This window comes from Sus scrofa, chromosome 4 (assembly GCF_054392235.1).
Source record: "Sus scrofa isolate SSC_HxYL_T2T_F1_AM1 chromosome 4, Sscrofa_HxYL_maternal_Yorkshire_Landrace_v2.0, whole genome shotgun sequence".
In the NCBI taxonomy this organism is placed as follows: Eukaryota; Metazoa; Chordata; class Mammalia; order Artiodactyla; family Suidae; genus Sus; species Sus scrofa.
This window is the reverse complement of record NC_139386.1, coordinates 27938787-27962527: the sequence shown is the minus strand read 5'-3', so window position 1 is coordinate 27962527 and position 23741 is coordinate 27938787. Positions and strand designations below refer to the sequence as shown.

The 23741-nt window shown below is 41.3% G+C and overlaps 1 protein-coding gene across 14 annotated transcripts in view; it reads right to left on the bottom strand.

The window, feature by feature from the left end:
- SYBU (syntabulin) overlaps nt 1-23741 on the bottom strand; it is a 79832-nt gene that overhangs the window by 54773 nt on the left and 1318 nt on the right. For 2 of the 14 annotated variants that reach the window (XM_085021037.1, XM_085021041.1), the window contains exons 2-3: nt 21299-21379; nt 19228-19432 (exon numbers count right to left, since the gene is read on the bottom strand). In XM_085021037.1, coding sequence (XP_084877163.1) covers nt 19228-19432; nt 21299-21322 — 229 coding nt within the window. In that variant the 5' untranslated portion in view covers nt 21323-21379. Of the gene's footprint in view, nt 1-19227; nt 19433-20709; nt 21407-23741 lie in introns of those variants that run through there. The other 12 variants (XM_085021039.1, XM_085021043.1, XM_021089009.2 and 9 more) reach the window with 9 other exon arrangements.

Sequence of the window (23741 nt, the reverse complement as noted above, 5' to 3'; positions counted from 1 at the left end):
TTAAGAAAAATATCACTAACTAGTTTCCAAATTGGTTTTAAGGAAAAGAAAAATTTAAGACCTGTAAAGACAGATGAGAAAAACAGGTATCTGATATAATTTTGTGTCCAGGAAGTTGTTAAAAAATGAATTTTTAATCTTTTTTTCTTCTCTCTTATATTACAAGCTCTTTGAGAATATGGGCTATAGTTAATAATTGTATAATTATTCTAGTTATAAATCTGAAAAAGTGTATATAAGTTCTTTTAAAATAATTTGTGTCTTATTTTAAATGCACTAAAAAAACTTGCTAAGTTAAAGAAAATCTGTTGAGTTGTTAAAATTCTAACAAATCTCCAAGATTTTTATAAAGGTAATCATCTCTACTGCAGAAGACCTAGAGTTCAGAAAAGTAAAAAGAGGTAAAGAAAATAAAGGGATAATATTTTCTATAATTATACTACCCAGAAAAAATTTAACTATTTGGCATATTCCTTTTTTTTTTTTTTTTAAACTTTTATTGTCACACCCCTGGCATACGAAAGTTCTTGGCTAGGGATCGAATCCGTGCCGCTGCAGTAACCTGAGTTGCTGCACTCAGATTCTTTATTCACTGTGCTAGAGTGGGAACTCCTCTTATTAATTTTTCAATGCATATGATTTACTTGCTTGCTCACTCTTTGTTTTGTTAAAATTTCAATATACATTGTAGATAGTTTCTTTACTCTGTCATTGCACATTTCTCCCTGGAACTTGTTAGGCTGGAAAGAAGCTATTAAGGTATTACAGGAACCAACACAAAAGGGCTCTACTGGCCAAAAGGTGGAATAATTTGAGCATCATAAAGAACAATCAATGCGAAAGACTGGCTATAATCATTGGCTATATTTTTTAAAATCTTTGAGCTTACGGTCATACAAAACAAAACAAAACAAAGGCTCTTTCAACCCCCACCCCCACACCAAATCCGACTCAGTAGAAATCACTGGAAGTGATTCTAGAACGATTTTTTTTTTTTTTTTTTGGTCTTTTTAGGGCCGCACCCACGGCATACGGAGGTTCCCAGGCTAGGGCTCAAATCGGAGCTACAGCTGCCGGCCAAGCCACAGACACAGCAACGCCAGATCTGAGCCACGTCTGCCACCTACACCACAGCTCACAGAAACGCCAGATCCTTAACCTACTGAGAGAGGCCAGGGATCAAACCCGCAACCTCATGGTTCCTAGTCAGATTTGTTTCTGCTGCGCCATGACAGGAACTCTGATGAATTCTTTATATTAAATTTGGCAATTAAAGGGAAAGAAAGAATTGACATATATTCTAGTTATAAAGGCTGATACTGTATAAACTGTATTTCAGGATAACTTACATCACTCATTGTTACTGGAGAGTTCTTTCTTATAGAAACATTCTAGTTAATGAAAGTAGATGGAATAATAGAAAGTTACTAGAGTTGACCCTTGAACAACATGTGGTTTAGGGATGCCAACCCCCATGCAGTCAAAAACCTGTGTGTAACTTGGCAATTGGCCTGCCATAGATGCAGTTCTACATTCAAGGATTCAGCAAACCTTGGATTGTGTGGTACTGTAGTATTTACATTATTTAAAAAATCTGAGTATAAGTAGATCCATGCAGTTCAAACTGACATTGTTCGAGGGTCAACTGTATTTTGCAATTATTTCTAATGAAGTAAATGATTTAGGCAACAAACATAATGGATGAAACCATTAGACAAAAGACTGGCAGAGTCTACAGTGGAGGGATCAGGACTTACCCATTTGTTCCCACTGAGTATTCTTGGCAACACCAACAATGGGGCAAGAGACATCATGTACCTTCTGAAGGGATGTGAGGTGAAGCACACATCCCCATGCAGTATGCTTGCCTCAAAAAATTGCCCCTGAATCGAATCAAGCTTTGAAGCCAAAGTCCACCTTATAAAGTATATGAAGAACAGTAATGGGTTAAATCAGGGGTTGGCAAATGCAGCCTGCAGGCCAAATCCTGTTTGCTGCCTGCTTTTGTAAATCAAATGTTACTGGAACACAGCCCAATCCTTTACATAGTGTCTGCTGTGGCTTTCAAGCACAATGGCAGAGGTGAATAATTACAACAGAGATCATCTGGCCAGCAAAGCTGAAAATATTTACTATCTGGTCCTTTTCAGAAAAAGTTTGTTGGCCTCTGGGTTAAATGACACCATGAGGAAGCAAACAGATACTTTTGAGACAACTGGGGCTATTTCAGTGTTCTCTGTTATACCAAGGAATAATGTTAAATGCATTAGTAATGAAAATGGCATTGTGTTTATGTAAGAAAATGTTCACTTTTTAAAGAAATGCATGCTGAGACATGTAGGCAGGACATGAAATAACATGATGCTTGGATATATGCTTTAAAATGCTTTAGCAAATTACAAGAGAAGAGAAAAAAGGGATAGATGTAGCAAATATGACAGCATCTTACTATTACTTAAGATGGATAAAATGGACAAAGCATATTGAGGTTCATTGTGATATTCTCTCTGCTTTTGAGTATGTTTTTAAAAGGTTCAAAATATTTAATTTCTCAAAAACATTATTTCAAATGAGTAACTCTTTGAAATAGACAGGAATATAGTGTTTCTAAAAAATCAATTCCTTCTTGTAGGGTATTTTAGGTTGTTTCCAATTTCCTCACTACTATGGAAATTGCTTTAATAATACATTTTACAGATATATTTCTGGTCAAATTTTTTATTATCTCATAGCATGTATCTTCTAAAAGTGGAATTACTAAGTCTTCCAAAAAGTTTGAGACAATTTATATTCCCATTATTATTGTAAGAGTATTCCACTTTTTAAATTCCTGCCAGTAATGAATACTAGTTTGTTTGCATTTTTGCCAAGTTAATAATGAAAGATGTATTCCTGATGTTTCAGCTTGCATGTATTTAATTATTAGTGAGGCTTAATGTCTTTCATATGCTTGCTGGCCTCTTTTATTTGTCTTATGTATTGTTCATGTCCTTTGACAAATTTTCAATTATGGAAAAGGAATAATAAGGAATTCTTATTGATCTGTAAGAAATAAGCAATTCTTATATATGAAAAGCATAGCACTCTGGCATATTTCACCAAGTTTGTTGTTTGCTTTTGGTTTATAATGTTTTTGACATTCGAATTTTTCTATTTCTAGTTGTCAGATCTCTCTACATTTTCTTTTCTGAATTCTCTCAGTGTTTTAATGCTTAGAATGTGCTTTTTTACTCCAAGATCAATTAAAAATTACCTATACTTTCTTCTGGATTTTTGATTTCAGTTCATTTAAATTAAATCCATCTAGAATTCATTTTAAAATGCAGTGTTATTTAGATGCTACCTGTATTGTTATCATTTTCTTAATTTTTAGGAAATCTATCATTTCCATATTACTTTGCAATGCTTTTCTGATGAAATTTTGAAACCAATGAACATTTTTGCAAAGTCAATATATATTATTTTTAAATCCACACATTTTAAAATATTAAGGTTGTCCAAAGTGTGTATGTGTTATATAATTGTTTGCCATTTCTCCAAAGTGCCTAAAAACCAGTGCTATCAAACACATTTGGTGGCAATTTTGATGACAAGTCCCTACTTCAACTTTCTTGTGTCAATTATATATAAGAATAGAATACTGGATTCTAAAGATTACAAATAAGGAGTTCCCATAATGGCTCAGCGGAAATGAATCTGACTAGCATCCATGAGGACGCAAGTTTGATCACTGGCCTTGCTCAGTGGGTTAAGGATCCCGAGTTGCCATGAGCTGTGGTGTAGGTCGCAGACCCGGTTCGGATCTGAGGTAGCTGTGGCTGTGGGGTAGGCCAGCAGCTTCAGCTCTGATTTGACCCCTAGCCTGGGAACCTCAATGTGCCATGGGGGGTGGCCCTAAAAAAAAAAAAAAGATTACAAATAAAATATTTCTTCAAAGTCCAAAGAACAACTCTAAAACTTCTGGTTAATTGTGAACTTAGATCTCAGAGCTCATTTGCTTTCCAAAATGCTGAACTAAACAATTCCAGAAGATATACTTAAAAATAACATCAGGCGGAGGAAAATGTGGTTTTGTGCCATAATGTCTTGAAACATTCAGTTATGGTTTGATGTTGTTCAATGTTCAGTTGCATAATTTGGGGGAAAAAACCATTTCTATTTTAAGGAAACATTTTTTTACACTATATAGAAAGCTAGTTGATTCTCATGAATGGCAAAAACATTTACAGGTTACTTACTCATCCATTCAACAAATATTGTGTGTCTGCTATGTGCCAGACACTGTTATAGGTGTTATTACTCTTACTGCTCCAGATACTATTTTTTTTTTCTTTTTATGGACACACCTGTGGCATATGGAAGTTCCCAGGCTAGGGGTCAAATCAGAGCTGTAGCTACTGGCCTAAGCCACAGCCACAGTAACAGTGGGTTCGAGCTGCATGTGTGACCTATGCTTCAGCTTGTGGCAATACCAGATCCTTAACCCACTAAGCGAGGCCAGGGATCAAATTTGCATCCCCATGGAGACTATGCTGGGTTCTTAATATGCTGAGCTCAATAGGAACTCCCAGATGCTGACATTTATGAAGATAGTCTGATGGACACAGGTAAAATGATATAGCTTAATCTCTTGGTGAGTAGGCATTCTGAAATTCTTATCACAAACCATTCAAATGCACTGAAAGGATGTAGGTAAGGTAAGAAAGGTAACATTTATGAAGTTGCTATCATGTGGCAAGAATACTGATTTTTATCATATAATTTTAATATTTTAATAGTTGGGAAAACTGAGGCTCAGAGAAATTAAGAAATCTACAGTTACACAGGTATTAAATAATTCACTCAAGATTCAAACTCAGGTTTGTCTGACTCCAAAGTCCTTGTTTTTCTCACCACCACAAGCTAACTGTTTTCTAAATTCTTCTACCTATGTTTGTTCCAAAAGGAAACAGTAGAAATTCTGGGAGTTCTCAAATTAAAAACAGACACCGGAAGCTGTTAGAAAGAAGCCATCCCATCATAAACAGACCACAGAATTTGAGGCAAGGAACTGTAGTTATTTCCAGTTTTTGTTTCAATGCAATAACCGTTTAATGCTTGTTATTTAGATAATTTTGCATTCTAGGTTTTCAGTAGCAAAATTTGAACTTCTATCCCTTCACCTATACTTAGCATCTTTTTAGAGTGAGAATTCACAGGTCTACAAAGCTCCACACTAATTTTTCTTCAGTATTATACAATGTGACACTACACAATTGCCAGTGTTGAATCATAAGAACTTCATTCACGCATCCATCCATCCATCCTTTCCACAAATAATTACTGATTTCCTATTGTGTGCCAGATAATCTTCCAGATTTTAGGAATGTAATGATGACCAGCACTCTAAGATCCTTGTCCTCAAGGAGTTCACATTCTAGTGGTAGAGAAAGACAGCTAATAAACAAGTAAAAATGTATAAAGAGAAAAAGTTTTGATTGTGATGTACTGTTAATGAAATAAATTGAGTGATATTATAGAGACTAGCTGGGTTGGAGGTGGGAAGGTGTTTCATTTATTAGACAGGTTGTCATGTCTAATAAATGAAGAAGTAATTTGAACTGAGACCCAAAGAGAGAGAGGGAGGGAGGGAGAAAGGAACTGATCATGATTTAAAAGGCAGAGAAGAGAAGTCCAGGAAGAGGGAACCACAAGGAGTTTGATGCACTGAGGACACTGAGAAGATGCTAGGAAAGCTAAGGGCAGAGAAGGACTGATGATGAGGTTGAAGGAAGGTAGACATTTAAGCATGTGCAGGATTATAGGCAGGAATCCTACATTTATCTTACTTAAGTGCAATGGAAGCCATCGTGTGCATTAAGCAGGAGATGACAACAATCTTGTCTACAGAGAACAGACTGTATTAGTGATATTGTGTCTTGCTAACATTTATTGAGTGCCTACTAAGTACCAAGCATGGTCTAAACACTTAACCCATCTTAAAAAGATTTGAGTCCTTGGCGGGGCAGGAAGGGAAGTGGGCTGAGGCACTGTGACCCAGAGAGGATGAGAGGAATGGAGCAGAGCCAACAAAGGTTCTCAGAGGGTAGGACACAGGAGCCAAAGAGGAAAATCTTTCCTAAGAGAGGGGCTTGTTTACCTGTGATGAGTATTGCTGGGAAGTCAAGGAAAATGAGAGCAGACAAGAGAAGGTCAGATTTGCCAACATGGTCACTCATGTGCTTCACAAGATCAAATTACAGGATTTAGGAGGAGTTCCCATCATGGCTCCGCAGTAATGAACCTGACTAGTATCCATGAGGATGCGGGTTTGATCCCCGGCCTCAATTAGTGAGTTAAGGATTCCACATTGCTGTGGCTGAGGTGTAGGCCAGCAGCTGTGGCTTCAATTCAACTCCTAGCCTGGGAACTTCCATATGCAGCAGGTGCGGCCCTAAAAAGACAAAAAAAAAAAAAAAAAAAAAAAAAAGGATTTTGGAGAAGTTCTGCTTATGAGGAGGAACAGAGAAATAAATAGGATGGCAGTTGCAAGGTGGTAAGAGTCAAAGGGAGCGTATTTTGTCTGAAGGACGTGTGTGTGAGCCTACATGTGCACTGATGGAAGGGAGCTTGTTAAAGTGACTCGAACAAAGCACCTCCACTAAGACGCACACTCTACGTCTACAAAAAACAAGCGGAGAACAGAGAAATTATTTAATGAACTTTCCCTGGTTTCTTGGAGACAAAATAATCACTTCCCATATAAACATTCCCAGGATTTCTGAGCTATTTTGGGGCCTCGAGTGCTCCCATAAAAGTCATTCTGGCGCAGCCTATGCAGCAGAGGACGAGAAGTAAAGTGAGGTGAGGCATGTCCACTTCCTCACAGGACCTTCTCTGAAACAAGGGCCATGACTGGGTTTTCCACCAGCATCGAGTCGTCTGACTGGTGTGCGCCGTCAGGAGGAACGTGGAGGGGAAAACATCATGGTTCAAAGAGTTAACATAGCGTAACGACACATTTATGGAGGAGTGTGGTGACAGGGTAGGTGATGCTGACACTGCGAACCAGGGCGCCTCAGTCACAGTCTGGGGACAGGTGAGCCCAGCCAGGGGGTGGAGACTTCTTCTGTCTCAGCAAGCTTTTATTTCTCTATTTCTCTTGCTCTTTCCTTGAAAGGGTTATGATCTTTCCAAAACAAGGATGTTACTAATACTACTCATTTTCCCTCTCCTTAGAAACACGAGTTTATTTACATTTTCTAAGCCACGCCTTTATAAAGACTTGTTTTTTTTTTTAATGTATTTTTAAGGTTCTTTGTCAGGAGAAGACAGCAGAGGGGAGCAGAGAGGAGCTGGAAGGTAGGAAGGAAAGAAGAGAGACACACAGAAACAGACACCGCGAGCTAATTTCTTGACCTCTTGCAAACCTTACAACAAGGAAATGCCAAACCATGCTCAGGACCCCTGAATTACAGTGAGCTCTCTGGTAGTGATGTCTCCCTTCTCTTCTATCTTTTCTCACACTGAGAATTTGAAGCTAGTGATAGTTAAGATGGAGTAAGGCATAAACATGGAGAAATGTTAAAGAACATTAAGGAAAAACAATGCTTATTACACATTTTGTGTAATTGCTGCCTTTCGATTTTTTTCTATTTGGAAATAAAAGAGAATATATACAGATCATGGTATTTACCTCCTTTTTTAAAAGGTACCCAAAAAAGAGAGTAAAAGAAACATGCTCAGGAACAAGGTAATTCCAGTGACATTCATAAAATGAAATTCAGAGATTTGCAAGTTAGTGTCACAGATAAAGTGTCCATCCACAGAAGAAAGGCTGAAGAAGGGAAGCCCTTCCACATCATGGAGAAGGAGCTGTCATGACAATGAATGGGGGCACTGATGAGCGGCGACAGGCAGAGGGATTGCCTAGAATTCATATTCCTGGAGGGCAGGAGTTCTGTCAGTGTTGTTTATCACCCTAGTTCAGCTCTATGGTACAGGATAGCACCTTGCCCACAATCGATGTTCAATAAATATTTACTTAAATAAAGAGAAAGGGTCATAGGTCAATATAGCATGATCTTACTTGGGTGAAAAGCCAAACAAAATAAATCCTATGAATGAGATTATATCCACTCTGACATACATGTTTGTACATGGTTATTAGTTTTGAATGTAAAACAAACCATGATGAGCATTAAAGAAGACATAATCCTCACAGACACCTCAGAATAAACAGAAGGGCAGTTTAGGTCCACAGGATCCAAGGGGCTCAAGAATTCTGAGGATTGGGTGAGCATCTAAGAGGAGGCCTATTTTCAGGGGCACCCAAGCTGACAAGGAGAGAATAAAGATGGAGCCAGCCAGGAAAGAGGAGGCGCCCTGGGAAAATCCACACTGAGTGGAGGAAGGTGAGTGCTGGACAAGCCCCCTGGGTTGAGCACTGGGAAATTTGGTTTGGGTTCCCCCCAAAAAAGCATGCAGTTGGCTTGACACGCCTGGGCTCCCAGAGTCAGAGGAGCCTCATCGTGGGCAGTGAAGGGGGGGGGGCACCTGGACTATCCAGCTGTGCTCAGAGCAGCCGGGCAGGGCCTCCACTCTGGCAGATGAGGGGCTGGAGTGCGTCTCAAAGCAGGAGATGCCACCATCCAAGCCCAATGGCAGTGGAGATCTGGGGCACGTACTGTGCCTAGACACCAGCAAAGCTGCCTCCAATATGGGCACACGCCACAGTCTCATGGACCTGAGTGCAGGCGTCTCCCCTGGATCATCGGAGGAGACGGACTTTCTCAGAATAAAATCCACCTGGGTGGAAGGGTGGCGTGGTGGCTAGGGTCTGGCTGGAGTCCTGGGGAACGTGGGTATGTGACTTTGTGCTGAATTCCTTCTTGACTCTCAGCTGGGCTGCTGTTATTGAGTGAGTGCCACTGACTGAGATGGGAATTCAGGGGGATGAACAGGCGAAGACAAAGAATCCACCATTAGGTTTGGTGGTGGCGAGAACACTGAGAACTTGGCAGGTGTCACTTCAGTGGAAAAGAAGGAGGTAAGCCTGATTGTGGAGTTTTAATAAACAGAGAGCTCAGATGTCACTTCTTCCAGAAAGCTTTGCCAATTCCCAAGCCTTCCACCTCTGCCGCCACCAGACACACAAAGTACGTGCACATCTCACACACTCATACACATGTGTGCCACACCCGCTCTTCACATACCCACACACTTTACACACACACCCCTTATATTTAACATATACACAAAATAATACATAAATAAGAAATAACCTGGGCTCCTGTGTTTCTCCAGGCTTTCAAGTACTAACTCTTGAGTGGAGTACTTTCTGATTTCTTAGCAAGAGAGCTGTCTTCAAACTACCACAGCACTGGGGGCATGGTTCTATTACACAGATGACTCTTTTTGACATTGAGAGATGCTGGATCCCCCCCACCGGAATGTTTCCTTCCTTTAATAAACTTGTTGAATGAGTACTGAGTACTGTTCTAATCAGTATACCTCTCCAGCAACTAAGTTTCCTGCTCTCAATACAATAAAGGAATAAAATATTTTCACTTGTCCTGTTCTCCTAATTACACCTTCTACCAAATTCCAACAAATTCTTACTAAGCAACTGCTGTGTGTGTCAGGTAGTGTGCAGGGAACTACACTGTTCCTGCCTTCAGGGAGCTTACAGTCTACTGGGGAGTCAGGTAACTACATATGAAAATGTCAAACTAGGACACTCTCTGACATAGACGACAGCAACATCTTCTCAGATCCACCTATCAGAGTATTGACAATGAAAAGAAAAATAAACAAATGGGACCTACTCAAACTTCAAAGTTTCTGCACAGCAAAGGAAACCCTAAACAACACAAAAAGACAACCCACAGAATGGGAGAAAATCTTTGCAAATGAATCGACTGACAAGGGATTAATCTCCAAAATTTATAAACAACTTCTGCAGCTCCATACCAAAAAAACAAACAACCCTATCCTAAAATGGGCAGAAGATCTAAACAGACAAGTCTCCAAAGAAGACATACAGATGGCCGAGAAACACATGAAAAGATGTTCAGCGTCACTCATTATTAGAGAAATGCAAATCAAAACCACTATGAGGTACCACCTTACACCAGCCAGAATGGCCATCATCCAAAAGTCTACAAACAATAAGTGCTGGAGAGGGTGTGGAGAAAAAGGAACCCTAGTACACTGTTGGTGGGATTGTAAATTGGTGCAACCACTGTGGAAGACAGTATGGAGATTCCTCAGAAAACTAAACATAGAACTACCATTGGATCCAGCAATCCCACTCCTAGGCATCTATCCAGAGAAAACCACGACTCGCAAAGACACATATACTCCAATGTTCATTGCAGCACTATTTACAATAGCCAAGACATGGAAACAACCTAAATGTCCATGGACAGAGGAGTGGATCCAGAAGATGTGGTACATATACATAATGGAATATTACTCAGCCATTTAAAAGAACGAAATACCAGCATTTTTTGCAACATGGATTGACCTAGAAACTATCATGCTAAGTGAAGTCAGCCATACAATGAGACATCAACATCAAATGCTTTCACTGACAGGTGGAATCTGAAAAAAGGACAGACGGAACTTCTTTGCAGAACAAATGCTGACTCACAGACACTGAAAAACTTGTGGTCTCCGGAGGAGACAGTTTGGGGGGTGGGGGGATCTGCTTGGGCTGTGGGATGGAAATCCTGTGAAATCAGATTGTTATGATCATTATACAACTACAGATGTGATAAAATCATTTGAGTAATAAAAAAAATTAAAAAAAAAAAAAAGAAAATGTCAAACTAGGTCACATGGACCAATAGAGGAAGCATAAAGAAGAAGACTTTGAAATATTTCCTTCAGCTACCTATTCTGACCTATAAGTATACCTACATTCATACCCAGCCTTTCTTTTCTTCCTATACATTTCTTTCTTGATCTATCCTCATCTTGCTATTATGACATCAAGTTATTACTTCTCTACTATTTTCAAGCTCTCTTTTCTTGCCTATTTCCCATTAGCCTACAAACCTTATCAAAATGCCCGTGATTTGATAAACACCCTATCTTTATTATAAATGCAACCCTTGTTTTTATTCTATTTTCTCTTTCCCATCTCTGTTAAGCTTTTTTTTTTTTTTTTTTTTTTTTTGTCTTTTTGCCATTTCTTGGGCCGCTCCCATGGCATATGGAGGTTCCCAGGGTAGGGGTCAAATCGGAGCTGTAGCCGCTGGCCTACACAAGAGCCACAGCAGCAACTCGGGATCCGAGCCGTGTCTGTGACCTACACCACAGCTCACGGCAACGCTGGATCGTTAACCCACTGAGCAAGGGCAGGGATCGAACCCACAACCTCGTGGTTCCTAGTCGGATTCGTTAACCACTGCGCCACGACGGGAACTCCCCTTAAGCACTTTTAAGTGCACACCTTACTTAATCTTGCTGTGACCAACATGTGAATCTGTCAGCTGCTCTCTTCTGGGAGAGCTCCCTTCCTTCGGGATTCAAGACACTGTCATTCCTGGTTTTCCCCTTCCCCTCTACTGGTTGTTCTCAGGTGCCTTGCTATCCTTTTTCTGCCTACTCTTGCTTTATCTAAGAGCTCTAGCCATGTCCTCTAATCTTCTTCCTCCGAGTACTCCCGTCAGGTAATAAAGGGCATCCCTCACATTTAGAAAGTCTGCTTTATAAAACTTCACTTTCTGGAAAGACCTACATGAGTATTTTCGCTAATAGATATAAATCCAAAAAGAATTTTCGCTTTTATGAAAAAGGCAGCTATGGAAAATAGCATTCAGCATTTGTTTTGCATCGATCCATTAGCAACATGCACCTCAGGCAGCAAGAATGATGTTGCCAAGCCCCTGAGCTACACCCAGCATCTCAGCATCACGCCATCAGAGCTTTGAACTGTCTGTGAGCATCTTTATCTCCATTTACTTTTGCATCCATCAGCAAGACCTTGTGTCCCAAGGTGACTGCTTCTTTGCTTTACACCATTTCTGCTTACAAAAGGTTTCGGAGAACGCTATACTTTAAGATAGAGGGGGAAACCTATCTTAAAGTCCCTTGACTTCAGCTGGCAATATATCTGACTTCTCTTCAGAGCTCCAGACCTTTACCTTTATCTTAAATGCAACAAAACCTAACCTAAACTCATTAACCTGACTTGTCCTCCTCCCCAACCCTTGCTACTCCATTTGGGTTCATCCAGTAGAAATTTAGACACAATCCTTTCCTTCTCCTTCCACTTGCAACTGGTGACTAAGATGCCTATGTTCTAGCTCCCAGTCCTCACACATGTAATTTCATCATTTTTTACTTAGACTGTTACCACAATGGCCTTGAAACCAGGCAGGCTCCTCACTGTCATTTCCTGTCTCCTCCTCTCCACTCTCCAACATATAATCAGAAAGATTTTTTCTAAATTATAAATCTGGTCATAAGACTTGCCTGCTGAAAATCCTTCACTGGCTCTGGAAGATGTTTAGAAATTGAAAAATGGCAGCCTTAGCTGCCCATGTGTGCCATTTGAAAAAAAAAAAAAGTTGAATTTTAAAAATTCTGCATGTTGTTAGACAGGGCACACACTGTCCAGATCCAGAGTCCCTTCTATTGTCATCTATCCAGGTGGCCTCACTCTTGAGGTTACTGGTTCAGTTCCTCTAAGGACCCTGGATCTCAGGGATCAAGTTCTTAGCACAGCAAACAAAGCCTTTCCTGATCTGGCCCTGCCCACCTTTCTAAACTCATTTCATGCTTTTAACTCAGGTCTGCTGATGCCAAGGCTCATATTTATCCACAACACCACACTCATGAATGCTACTTTTTTGAACCCCTGGGCTTATGAAATGTGAGAGGAGAGGCCAATGCAGATAATAAATGGAGCAACAAACTCAAATTACAAGGAAGGGGTTTGTGTGTGGAGTAGGTGTAGGACCAGATACAAAACCAGTTAGTAAAGGCAGTTGTGTGGGAATCACATCCAAAGATGTGTTATCCCATTTATTTTGGGGTAAGGGATAAGGTAATAAAAACATTGATTTTTCCAATCCCTGTGTCTTGTATATGTTTATAGCCTTAGCATAATTCTTGATTCTCACCAGGCAAGGAATAAATGCTTACTTGATAATACATTTTTAAAAATAGAAATTTGCACGAAGCTGAATGTCCTGCTACTCCAAGGTCTCAGTTTCTCTCTTTTTTTCCTCCCACCCAGTGTATCTACTGGGTGTTTAGGAGACACTCATGTTGTAACTAGTATACTTGCTTTCAGTATACTCCAAATCATCCTATTATCAAATTAAGTAAATGCAAAAGAATTAAAAGTATTGTATTACTTGAAGTAAGTCAAAAAGAGAAAGACAAACGCTATATGATACCACTTATATGTGGAATCTAAAATATGACACAAATGAACCTATCTACGAAACAAAAACTCACAGACATAGAGAACACATTTGTGGTTGCCAAGGGGGAAGAGGGGTGGGGAGGAATGGATAGGGAGTTTGGGATTAGTAGATGCAAATGATTATGCATAGGATGGATAAACAACAAGGTCCTACAATAGCACAGGAACTATATTCAATATCATGTGATAAACCAGAATTGAAAAGAATATGAAAAAGAATGTATATACATGTATAACTGAATCATTTTGCTATACAGTATAAGTTAATATAACATTGTGAATTAACTATAGTTCAATTGAATACATTTTTAAAAAGTGAGGCCTAAAAAAAATAAAAAAATATATAAAAGTATGGTTAGAAACAGTAAATCCAGAGAGAGGATGACACAGGAAAATAAAGGAAGGACATGCTTTCTCCTCCATTTTACTTTTCTACCATTTGAACACAAGTTAAACCCTTCATATAAATAGTATTACCGCTAAGACTCATGACACTGGAATTGTAAATACAGAGTGAGCAACTATAATTTCCAAGGAGTGTAGAGGCATTTTCCTTACCCCATGCCAGGGGTGTAAGCAGCTTGGCTGGGCACCTCTTCTGCCATCTTTGATCCTTGCTCATCCTGGGATGCCACTGGGTATACTCCTCACATCCCTCATACAAAATCCCTAAACACACCTGGGCCACAAAGCAGTGACGCTCAGACTTCAGTAGGCCCAAGAGTAAAATACAGACTCCTGAGCCCTTCCATTCTATGATAATAGGTTATTGCAGTGCCAAGGCATCTGGATTTTAAATAAATTTTCTCAGGAGTTCAAAAGTAGACAAACTCCATACTCTGAAATTGAGAAATAATGTCATAAACACGAGTATTTTAAGTCAAGATTTTCATGCTAAGTACTATGATTTGCTCTCGGGTGTGGTCCAGTTCCATTGTGATTATCTTTTACTCTCCCCACTGTTAAGTAATTTCATTAAATGGCAAAAAATTTTGCTCTTGTCCACCTAACTACAGTTATCGCATCCTCAAGGAAGTATCGTCTATGTGCCCTCACTTGTAACATATTTCATTGGTACTTATTTCTGACACTGAGGCAGCTATGCATCTGAAATATATATTATACAGCAGTGCCAAGGTCCCATATACTCATTAAAATGATGCTAAAGTCTTAGGGGCTTTGTTTCTTTCTTCACAGCAGGTTGGCAGTCATTTAATTACAGTATAATTCAGTACTGCAGCTCACTTTAATCAGCTCATCTCAATTCCGATCATTACGTTCAAAGGCTTACTCTATCCAGATGCCAAGTTTCCTCAACTGGACGAAAGCGTAGCAGAAAATATTTCTTTTTGGCAAGGAAGGCCAGGCAAATTTTTGGAGGCATTATCATGCCTCAGCAGGGTACAAGTCAGGTTGTAATTTGCCTTAATTGTTCAGCCCACAAACAGCAACAATGACTACCTCTAGGTCGCTGGCACTCAAAGAAAGATTTCTTCCCAGCCATGATAACCACCAAAGCACTTTTTGCAAACACCTTATTCAGGATTAGACTGCAAAGAATCTCAGATTCTGTCCATTCAGTTGATTGATCCGGCACATGTTTTTTAATGACTTTAGTCATAAAGTTGCCTATGTGTATGTGTGCACATGAGAAACACGGAAATAACTCAGAAAAATCATTGCTCTCCCATAAAACCAGTGGTGTACTATATGCATCACTTCTCCCACCTGTCATGTTTACAAGGCACCCCAAGGAGAACTAGCCTAAAACCCAACAATCCATCTGCCTCTCAGTTCTAAGGGGTAATTACTGACTCAACTAAGCAGAGAGAAATGCATGGCATGTTGCTAACCACGTCAGGTGGCTGTTGTATGTGACTGACTTACCCTGGTCATTAGCTTTACTAATAGTGGCTGGAGTTGTGGCACAATGACAAACACACAAACACAATGCACTGCCAACCAAAAAAAGGAGGGGGGGGGGAGGACAGCGTCCTAGAATCAATGGTCTACACCTAGAACACAAATCACAAATACGCAGAGCACAAATCACAAATACGGGTTTTATGACTTCTTATGGGCACGTTAAAACAAGAAACGTGGGTTGGGGGAGTGAGAGGGAAGGAAGATAGGGTGATTTTTATGCCAAAACACTGGTTTAACTGACTAAAAATAAAAGAGAGGACATGTAGGCAGGGTTATTTTCTATTCGTTTACTATTGACTATATTTCCTTCTTCTTTTTTTTTTTTTTTTTTTGATCTTTTTGCCTTTTCTAGGGCCGCTTCCCATGGCATATGGAGGTTCCCAGGCTAGGGGTCTAATCGGCCTACGCCAGAGTCACAGCAACACGGGATCCGAGCCAAGTCTTCGAACTACACCACAGCTCATGGCAACGCAGGATCCTTAACCCACTGAGCAAGGCCAGGGATCGAATCCACAGTCTCCTGGTTCCTAGTTGGATTTGTTAACCACTGAGCCACTATGGGAACTCCGGCTTTTTTTTTTCTTTTTTGAAGAAAGCATTAGTTAACATTTATTTAAGAATGTACAGTTTTACTTGCCATGCACACAAAATAGGGCCTGCCTTCAGTATTAGCCTAACTGTGCCCACCTGTGCCCAGACTGAACACAAACTGTAAGGAATAGACTCTTTTAACAGGAGATGTCCAAGTGCAAAAACACCCGTCCTAATGAATGCATGAAACATATGCATCTCTTCAGAGAAATTCTAATAAGAAGCTATTAAAAGAAGAGCTCTTTGGGGACACACCCCAAATGAATTGCAAAAGGTCACACACAACTTCTTCCCTCTGAAATGAGATGGAGACAACACGTGAATTAGCATATAGACTATCAAATCATTAAATGTTCCTTGTCAAGGCTCCTGTGAGAAGGAAAGGGGGAAGGCAGTGGAGGGGTGGGGAAGGAATAGAGAAAGTAGGTAAAAATGGACCAGTCGCTCTGGAAATAGTGCCTGGACTTTTCATTGCACAGATCAGTAAAATGACAGAAAAAACATGAGGGTGGGGGGTGGGGGTGAGGGACATTTCAACATAGAGTTGTTGTTTATTTTGCTGAAGTATAACTCAAACCACCATTAGGATTTTTTTCTATAATACAAATGATGGGAAAGCCAGACTCTCAAAAGAAAGGATCATCTCTTATATTAGTTTAGTTTATATATAAACCCAACACTTTAGTCGTCTTTTAAAAACAACATCTTAGAACATATGAGGCTCTTCACAATTAATATAGCCTTTCATACAGATTTGGGGAAAGGACCTAGTTAGCAGTTCTAAAACTGTAATTTTCAAATTAAATTGCATTGTGTTTGAGTAACATCTTCCTCTATAATTTCACTACTGTAAGAGCCCCTCTAACTCTGCATGCCCTCTTTCACATTAGTGAATGTGATGATTTATAAAGAAGACAAATTAATGCAGATGATCACAGGATGGTTATGAAGTTATGACAGCAAAAGACATCTCTAAATTATTTGAGTTTCACTCGAGCAGAGGATGGCATTTTTAAGGTTTGCATGGACCTCGGTATCTGACTTAACTGCCATGATAACCAGCACATATTCTGGCTTCAGTGTTAAAGTGGCTGGATTAAAACCAGTTATTTCCCCCTGCTGGTTGGACGTGTTTTACATTCTCTACCTCACTGCCTGCAGCTTTAATACTCCCCATAGTGCCAAATCCATTTATTTCCCATCCACCAACTGACCTCCTAAAGCATCATTAACACACCCCCCAAAGACATTGCTCCTGTCAATTTTAGTCAGTGCAACACTCCAAAGCTGTCGTGGACTTTTTACCAGGGCTCTTAGAAAAGGAAAGCAAAGAACTAAAAGACACCAGCCAAAACCTTGGGGAATTGCCAAGCGGGAAGATGAGACCCAAGAGCAGGGGGCGTCCTATCTGGAGGCAGGATGCCCGGCTAAAGATTGAAAAGTAGGTTTATAGACACCAATCATTAGATGCTTCTGCCATCAATTCTCAGCTAGTTAATGGCAAAAGGATCAATATCTACTTTCAATTTTCATGTACAGCATTATGGCCCTAGTGGGAGACAGGTCTCCTGGGAAGAAGGGATGACTCAGGAAATGGGTCTTGGAGAGAATGATTCATGACTAAGATTAACAATTTTATTTGTTTGCCAAATGTATTTTCTAAGATTTATTGGGGTGGGGGGGGTCTTTTGTTTTGACCAACTTTTTCTTGTTTGCTGGTAACACTGTTCACCCTGAAGTCAGTCATAAGGAAAATGATTATGCGGAGAGAATTTCAGGGATAAATGTGAAATTGAGTTCTGTAAATAAAGCCGTGTCAGTTGGAAATGATATCCCCTGGGTTCAGCCACATTCAACCAGAGTGATTCTAGAGCTCCAAAATGGAGTGAAAGTAAACAGCATTACATTCTGCAAATAAGACTCTAGGTTCCAGGAATCTTAACTGCTCCAGCTTGTCAGCTTTCCTTTTGTGTTCTTCTTGGGAAAGTGTCAGGCAAACTATTAGTGGATTTCCATTTTAAACTGGATTCAGCAATAATAAAGTTGAAAATATAATATTTTGATAGAATTTTTCAAAACCAAGCAGAGAATCTGAGGCAATGCAGAGAAAAAATTTAAAAACAGGCAGCACAGCATTTCTAATACACGACTTAGGCCCTGGACGGAATTATTTTGTGAAAGTATATAAGAAATCTGAAGCTACACTTTTAAAACCACTGCCTGAAAATGTAATCACCAATATTAAACAGAATGGAATATTGCCTCCTGCTAAATTAGGGCATTAATCATAGCACCTTGATTCATATGTCCCTTCTCATTCATGTGTTAATCTTCAAATCACATTTTCCTTAAATAAGTTCTAAAAATTATCCTCTATGACCATTCTTTATGAGTCATAAGAGTCACTCCTTTAAATTTTACCCAAATTCCCAATACTTCTCAAAGAATACAAGTCTTTCTAAGTTAGGTGCTTCAGTGAGTATAATAGGCTCTGTTGAGTGACAACAGAGGTCTTCAGGGACCAAGAAGTGATCTGTGCCTTTACCAAATATGCTCACCACTCAAGGAAATTTCCTGAATCAGGTATCAAAACTGACCTATGTTCTTTATATTAAGAACCATCATTTATTAAGTGTCTCTCTAAGTCAGGCCCTGAGTTAGGAATAAACTTAGGTACATGGTCTCTTTCAACCTCACAGATACTCTACAAGGTAGGTATTATCACCCCATTTTACGGATGTAACACCTGAGGCTTAAGGGGGTTAAGCCACTTGCCCAAGGTGGAAAGGCCAAGGATTCCGGCTCAGACCTGTAAGCTTACAAAGCCCATGCTCTTTCCCTCTGAAATACAAGGTCAGGCCCGTCCTAGAAGACCAGTCTTGGGATATAAACTTCCTTGATCTTGACCTCATTCATTAGGACTTGCTTTATCTTTGGGGATTCCCTAAATAGAAGTACACAGGCTACAAAGGTTACTAGTAAAAAATGGAAGCTAATACATTTTCTAGATTTAACCAAAGGATCCATTTTACAGTCACAGAAGTAAAAGTTAGACTTCACATAGTAAATTATAAACTAGAATAACATATAAAAACAGGTATTGAAACTCCATTAGCTTAAACTACTTGAAACTGCTGTATTTGTAGGTCAAAACAAGCAAAAAGATGCAACCTCATACCATTCATTCTAATAACAGAAGTCCAGTCCTAGACTCTAAGACAGTCTAGATTCCATTCAAAATGCACCGGCAATGTCCACACTTCATGCCTTCATTCCCATGGCTACTGTACCTGAGCAGAAGCTGTTGCTGCTAACGGTCCTCGCTGAACGCCCAGAGCTGCTGGGGTTGAACTCTCTGCTCTCTTCCTCCGAGAAGGGAGACTCAGAGGCTGGGGACACTTTGTGCTGTTGCTGAGGCAGGTGGGGCCGAAGAATCAAACGGGGAATCCGGCTTCGGGAAATCTCCTTTTCGTGATGCTGCACTCTCTGCTCCTTCTCCAAATTGGACATCAGAAAGAAAACAAAAGGATACCTGTTGCCCCCTCTGAACTCCAGTCTGCTCGTTTTGGGCTTAGCTTCTAAGAAATCACATTTCTGAATATTGAATCTTCAGAGTAGTCCTTGTTTCAGATGCTAAAATGAGGTCAAAAACTCTTCCACTGAGAGCTAATTCTCCTATTTATTAAAGCACGGATGTAACACACACACACAGACCCTCATACCCACACCCCCACACACACCCACACCCTCCCACACACACTCTTCCAGCCACTAACAGAAAGGCTATTCGTTCTCTCAGGCATTTCCTAACTCATCTTCCTGCTCTGGCTTCACTTACCACATTCAAGTGTTCAGTTTTCCAAAGGCTCTTTATAACTCACAGAATATTCCGGCTTATTACTTGGTTTCCTCCAGACTTCCATTTTGCTTTCCCTGAATTAGCTGTGACATTTTGACTTCTGCTTTCCTGTCTCCTCACAAAGTAAACCCATATACCTGGAACAATTCTTTTCTGAGAGATCATGCAGTCTTATCTTTCAAATCCCCCCTCTTCTGGCCAGGATCTTAATTATTCATTAATATCCTGGTACACAGGCTTGTTGCCAACAGAAAAGCAAACAAAAATCCAATACCCGGTAAGATGGCTCCACCTTTCACATCATGTTTAGCTTTTGTTTTCCTTATAGGACACCCATATGAAGAGATTGTTTTTTCTCTCTCTCTCCTTTAAAACACAGTATTAAATGCAGAGGGCCATGCTTTGGCTTTTAAAAAATGTTAAAAAAGTAATATTTTGTCCATATTTTTCAATTTTTAAAGTGCATTCCCAACCATTACCTTGTTTAATTTTTACAACCCAGGCCATAGAGAGGACACTAATTTGTGTCCCTATTTATAGATGAGGAAACTGAAGATAAAAGAGCTAAAGATGCTTAGCCAAGACTGCTGCACATCATCTAGAAGCAGAACAGGCCAGAAGTCTGGTGCTTTTTGGGGTCACCACCACCCTTCCTTATTAAAATGGATTCTTAGGAGGAGCTCTTGGCAAAAAAAAAAAAAAAAGAAAAGAAAAGAAAGAAAGAAAGAAAAAAGGAAGAAAAACCACACACACACACACACACACACACACACACACACACACACACACACACACACACACACACACCCCCACCCACTGCTCCCTCTAACCTGTGCAAAGGAAAAAGGGCTTCTGATTAGGTAACAAACACTATTTGGAAATACGACCTCCTGCTCATTTCCACGCGGCTTACCAGGAAGGGTCGCTGCCAAAGCAAACAGCTTTGGGAGGCCCTCGCAGTGCAGAAATTGCAGGGAAAGCCCAGCCGCGGGTAACTCCTGCGGTCGCTCAGGCATCCACCCTATCCAGGGGCGCAAGCCGCACCCAGCCTCTGGATTTGTTCTGCACATCGGTCACCCAGCAGGTATCACACGTCAGCCACTCCGCTGGCACAAGGCAGACCCTGAACCAATGCTGGAGTCCTTATTTTTCAGTCACCAATACATCAAATCCTTTTTATCCACATCACACACAGATAACATCAATTGAGAGCTAGATCCGAAATCTCCAATTTCAGGGGATGGGATTAACCCACCAGAGTTAATCTTTTTAATCCTACTGTCAACCCTCCAAATCTTTTTCTCCAGTACCATCTCCCCATCTCCCAGGTCTCATCACCTGAGCAACTGCTCCCCTGCCTTCTCATCGTGCCCAGCACCTCCTTGTCCCCGTCTACCATAACTCTGTCCGCCAACCTTTTCAGCTCTCACCTGACCCGCCTCCTTCTCCCTCTGACATCGGCGGACACTGCCATCCGCACCCGCAAGACGTGCCCTCCTTACCTTGGTCTCCCGAAGAGGTCCCATCGCGCTGCAGCCCACTGGCTCCTCGCGCCGCCGCTGCCGCCGTCCAGGAAGAGGCACCTGCGGGCACCGGGGCCAGGACACTGCGCTGAGCCCGCGCGCGCTGCGGGCGGCGGCTGCTGCGGGGCTCACGCGCCGCCGCCGCTGCCGCGGTTCGCGCTTGGCTCCGAGGGCGCGCCCGGGCGCCCCGCCCCGGCCGGACACGTGGTGCCACCGCCGTTCCCCGGGCGCCGCCCACTCTCCCGGACTTCCCTTACCTGCCAGCCCCGGGGAGGCACCCCCGTGCCCAGGGTCAGCCCGACTTTGCCGCGGGCACTTCCCTCTCAGGTCCGCGCGCCCCTCCCTCTCTTCTGGGACAGACCCAAAGGGGGCCGGCGGGGGCTCGGAACATCTCCAGCCGGGAGATGCGCAACACCCCTTTTTCTGGCACCTCGTATCGGGTTTGAAGGGGGTGCACGTCGGATTGAAGAACCCATTAAAGCTGTGATATCACTGAGAACCAAAATGGAGAAAGGGAAAGTTTCTCCCTCGCGGCCCCTCCATGCCCTTTCGGTTTTAGGTCAACATACAGCTCCCCACAATTATCGCCCTAGAGAGACACTGGGCGGGTCCCCCTCTGCCCACACCCCAGCCAAGCAATGCTGCAGGACTGACACAGCATATGGGTTCTGGGATCTCCAAGGTTGCGATTCTCTGTGGCGGATTTGCATCAGATGGGCTCGGCATTGGCAGTGCAACGCCGCAGGGAAAGAATGAGGCGGGTTCCCGTGGGCTTGGGAAGCCAGGCCGCTTAGAGCGAAAGCAGCCTTTTCTCCAGCTCTGACCTGCAGCCGCCCCTGGTTCTGGAAACATTGCACTTGAACTCAGAAAACCGGTTCAAGGCAGCACTTCACTTCCTTCTAGGGGAGTGCCTTTATACCTAAAGTTCTTGACCTCTCTGGACTTCAAATTTATCCTCCTTAAATTTGAGGGGTAAAAATAATAATACCTCAAGAGTAGCTATGAGGATTAGATGAGGAAAACAAAACAAATACCCCACCACTTCCCCCCCAAATCAGCTGTACCCAGCTGATGGAACAAAACTTTCCAAATGGCTGGAAACTCTATATGAATAACTTTGATGCCTTTTATTTCAGAATTGGAGAATATCTAAGCAGCAACGTGAACAGGGAACAGTCTGATCAATACACTCAGTGTTCTACATGGGAGGACTATGATCCTTGAAAATAGTTTGAACACCACCATCTCATTCTGTCCTCCAAAGAGCATTTTTTTCTGAGCCCTAAAATTTCAAACATAGGATTGTACAGTGTGAATCTTAGAAAGAGCCTGAAATCAGACGATGAGGTGAAATCAATTTGCCTCCTCTATATCCCTAAAGAGATTTTATTCCATACATCTTCATGTCTTTTCAATCAGATCTCTAAAATGTGTGAAGTTGGTAATCTTAAGATTCTTTATTTGGGGGAAGAGGTGATTAATTCATACTTTTATACCCACCCCTATCTCAGAGAGGGGCTTCAGGAAAGTGATGTTCCAGGATGGCCCCTGCAATCTATTAGCTCGAAAATTATGTCCCAAGGACATATACTGTAGATAGGCGGGAACTGTTAAAGTCAAACTGTTAAGCTGCTTCTGCGTTCCCTTCTGAGAACTGAGAATAAAAAAATCTGGGGACCCAACAACAGAAACCCCTGCCACTATGAAGGTTTCAAGTCAGAACCTCAAAGTCTTTCTTGACTTTTTCCGCCCTCACATGGCCCTCACAGGGCGGAAATTACAAATGAACTCCATGCTACTGTAGAAATAATGTCTTGAATCTGATTACTTCTGTCCACTGCTGGACTGCATTACCTTCATTGAGAGTCTAAACTAGAAACATCCTGGATTATTGCAATAATGGTCTTACTAAAATTGCCTTTCTTCCAGTCTTGCTTCTTATTCCTTTCTTGCCAGTTCCGTAATTTTTCCACAAGTCTTTTCTGAAATGCCATACTTCTTCATTAAAACTCATTAATGATTTCCCAGTTGTCCTCCAAGTAATATTCAAATTCCTTAAAGTGGCACAAATGCTGTTCTTGATCTGGCTTTATTTCTCCCATCTCATTTCTTGCTCTTCTAGACCCCCCATCCCTCACCACCTCTACACATCCTCTATCCACCATCCCTCTGCCACTCCCCCACCACATACAAATAGATACCCTCAAACTGCAGAACTTGTAGTTCTCAGGAGGCATCATGCTCTTGTTTTCTCTAGACTGTGGCACATTCTGGTCCCTTTGTCTAGAGCATTTCTTGCACCCCACCCACCCATTCTCCTCAACTCCTAGGGATGCATACACTAAGTTTCATTTTAGAAAGTTTCTTCCAAAACCTCCTCTGACCCCCCAAGATAGGCCCATACTTCCAGGACACCTGTATT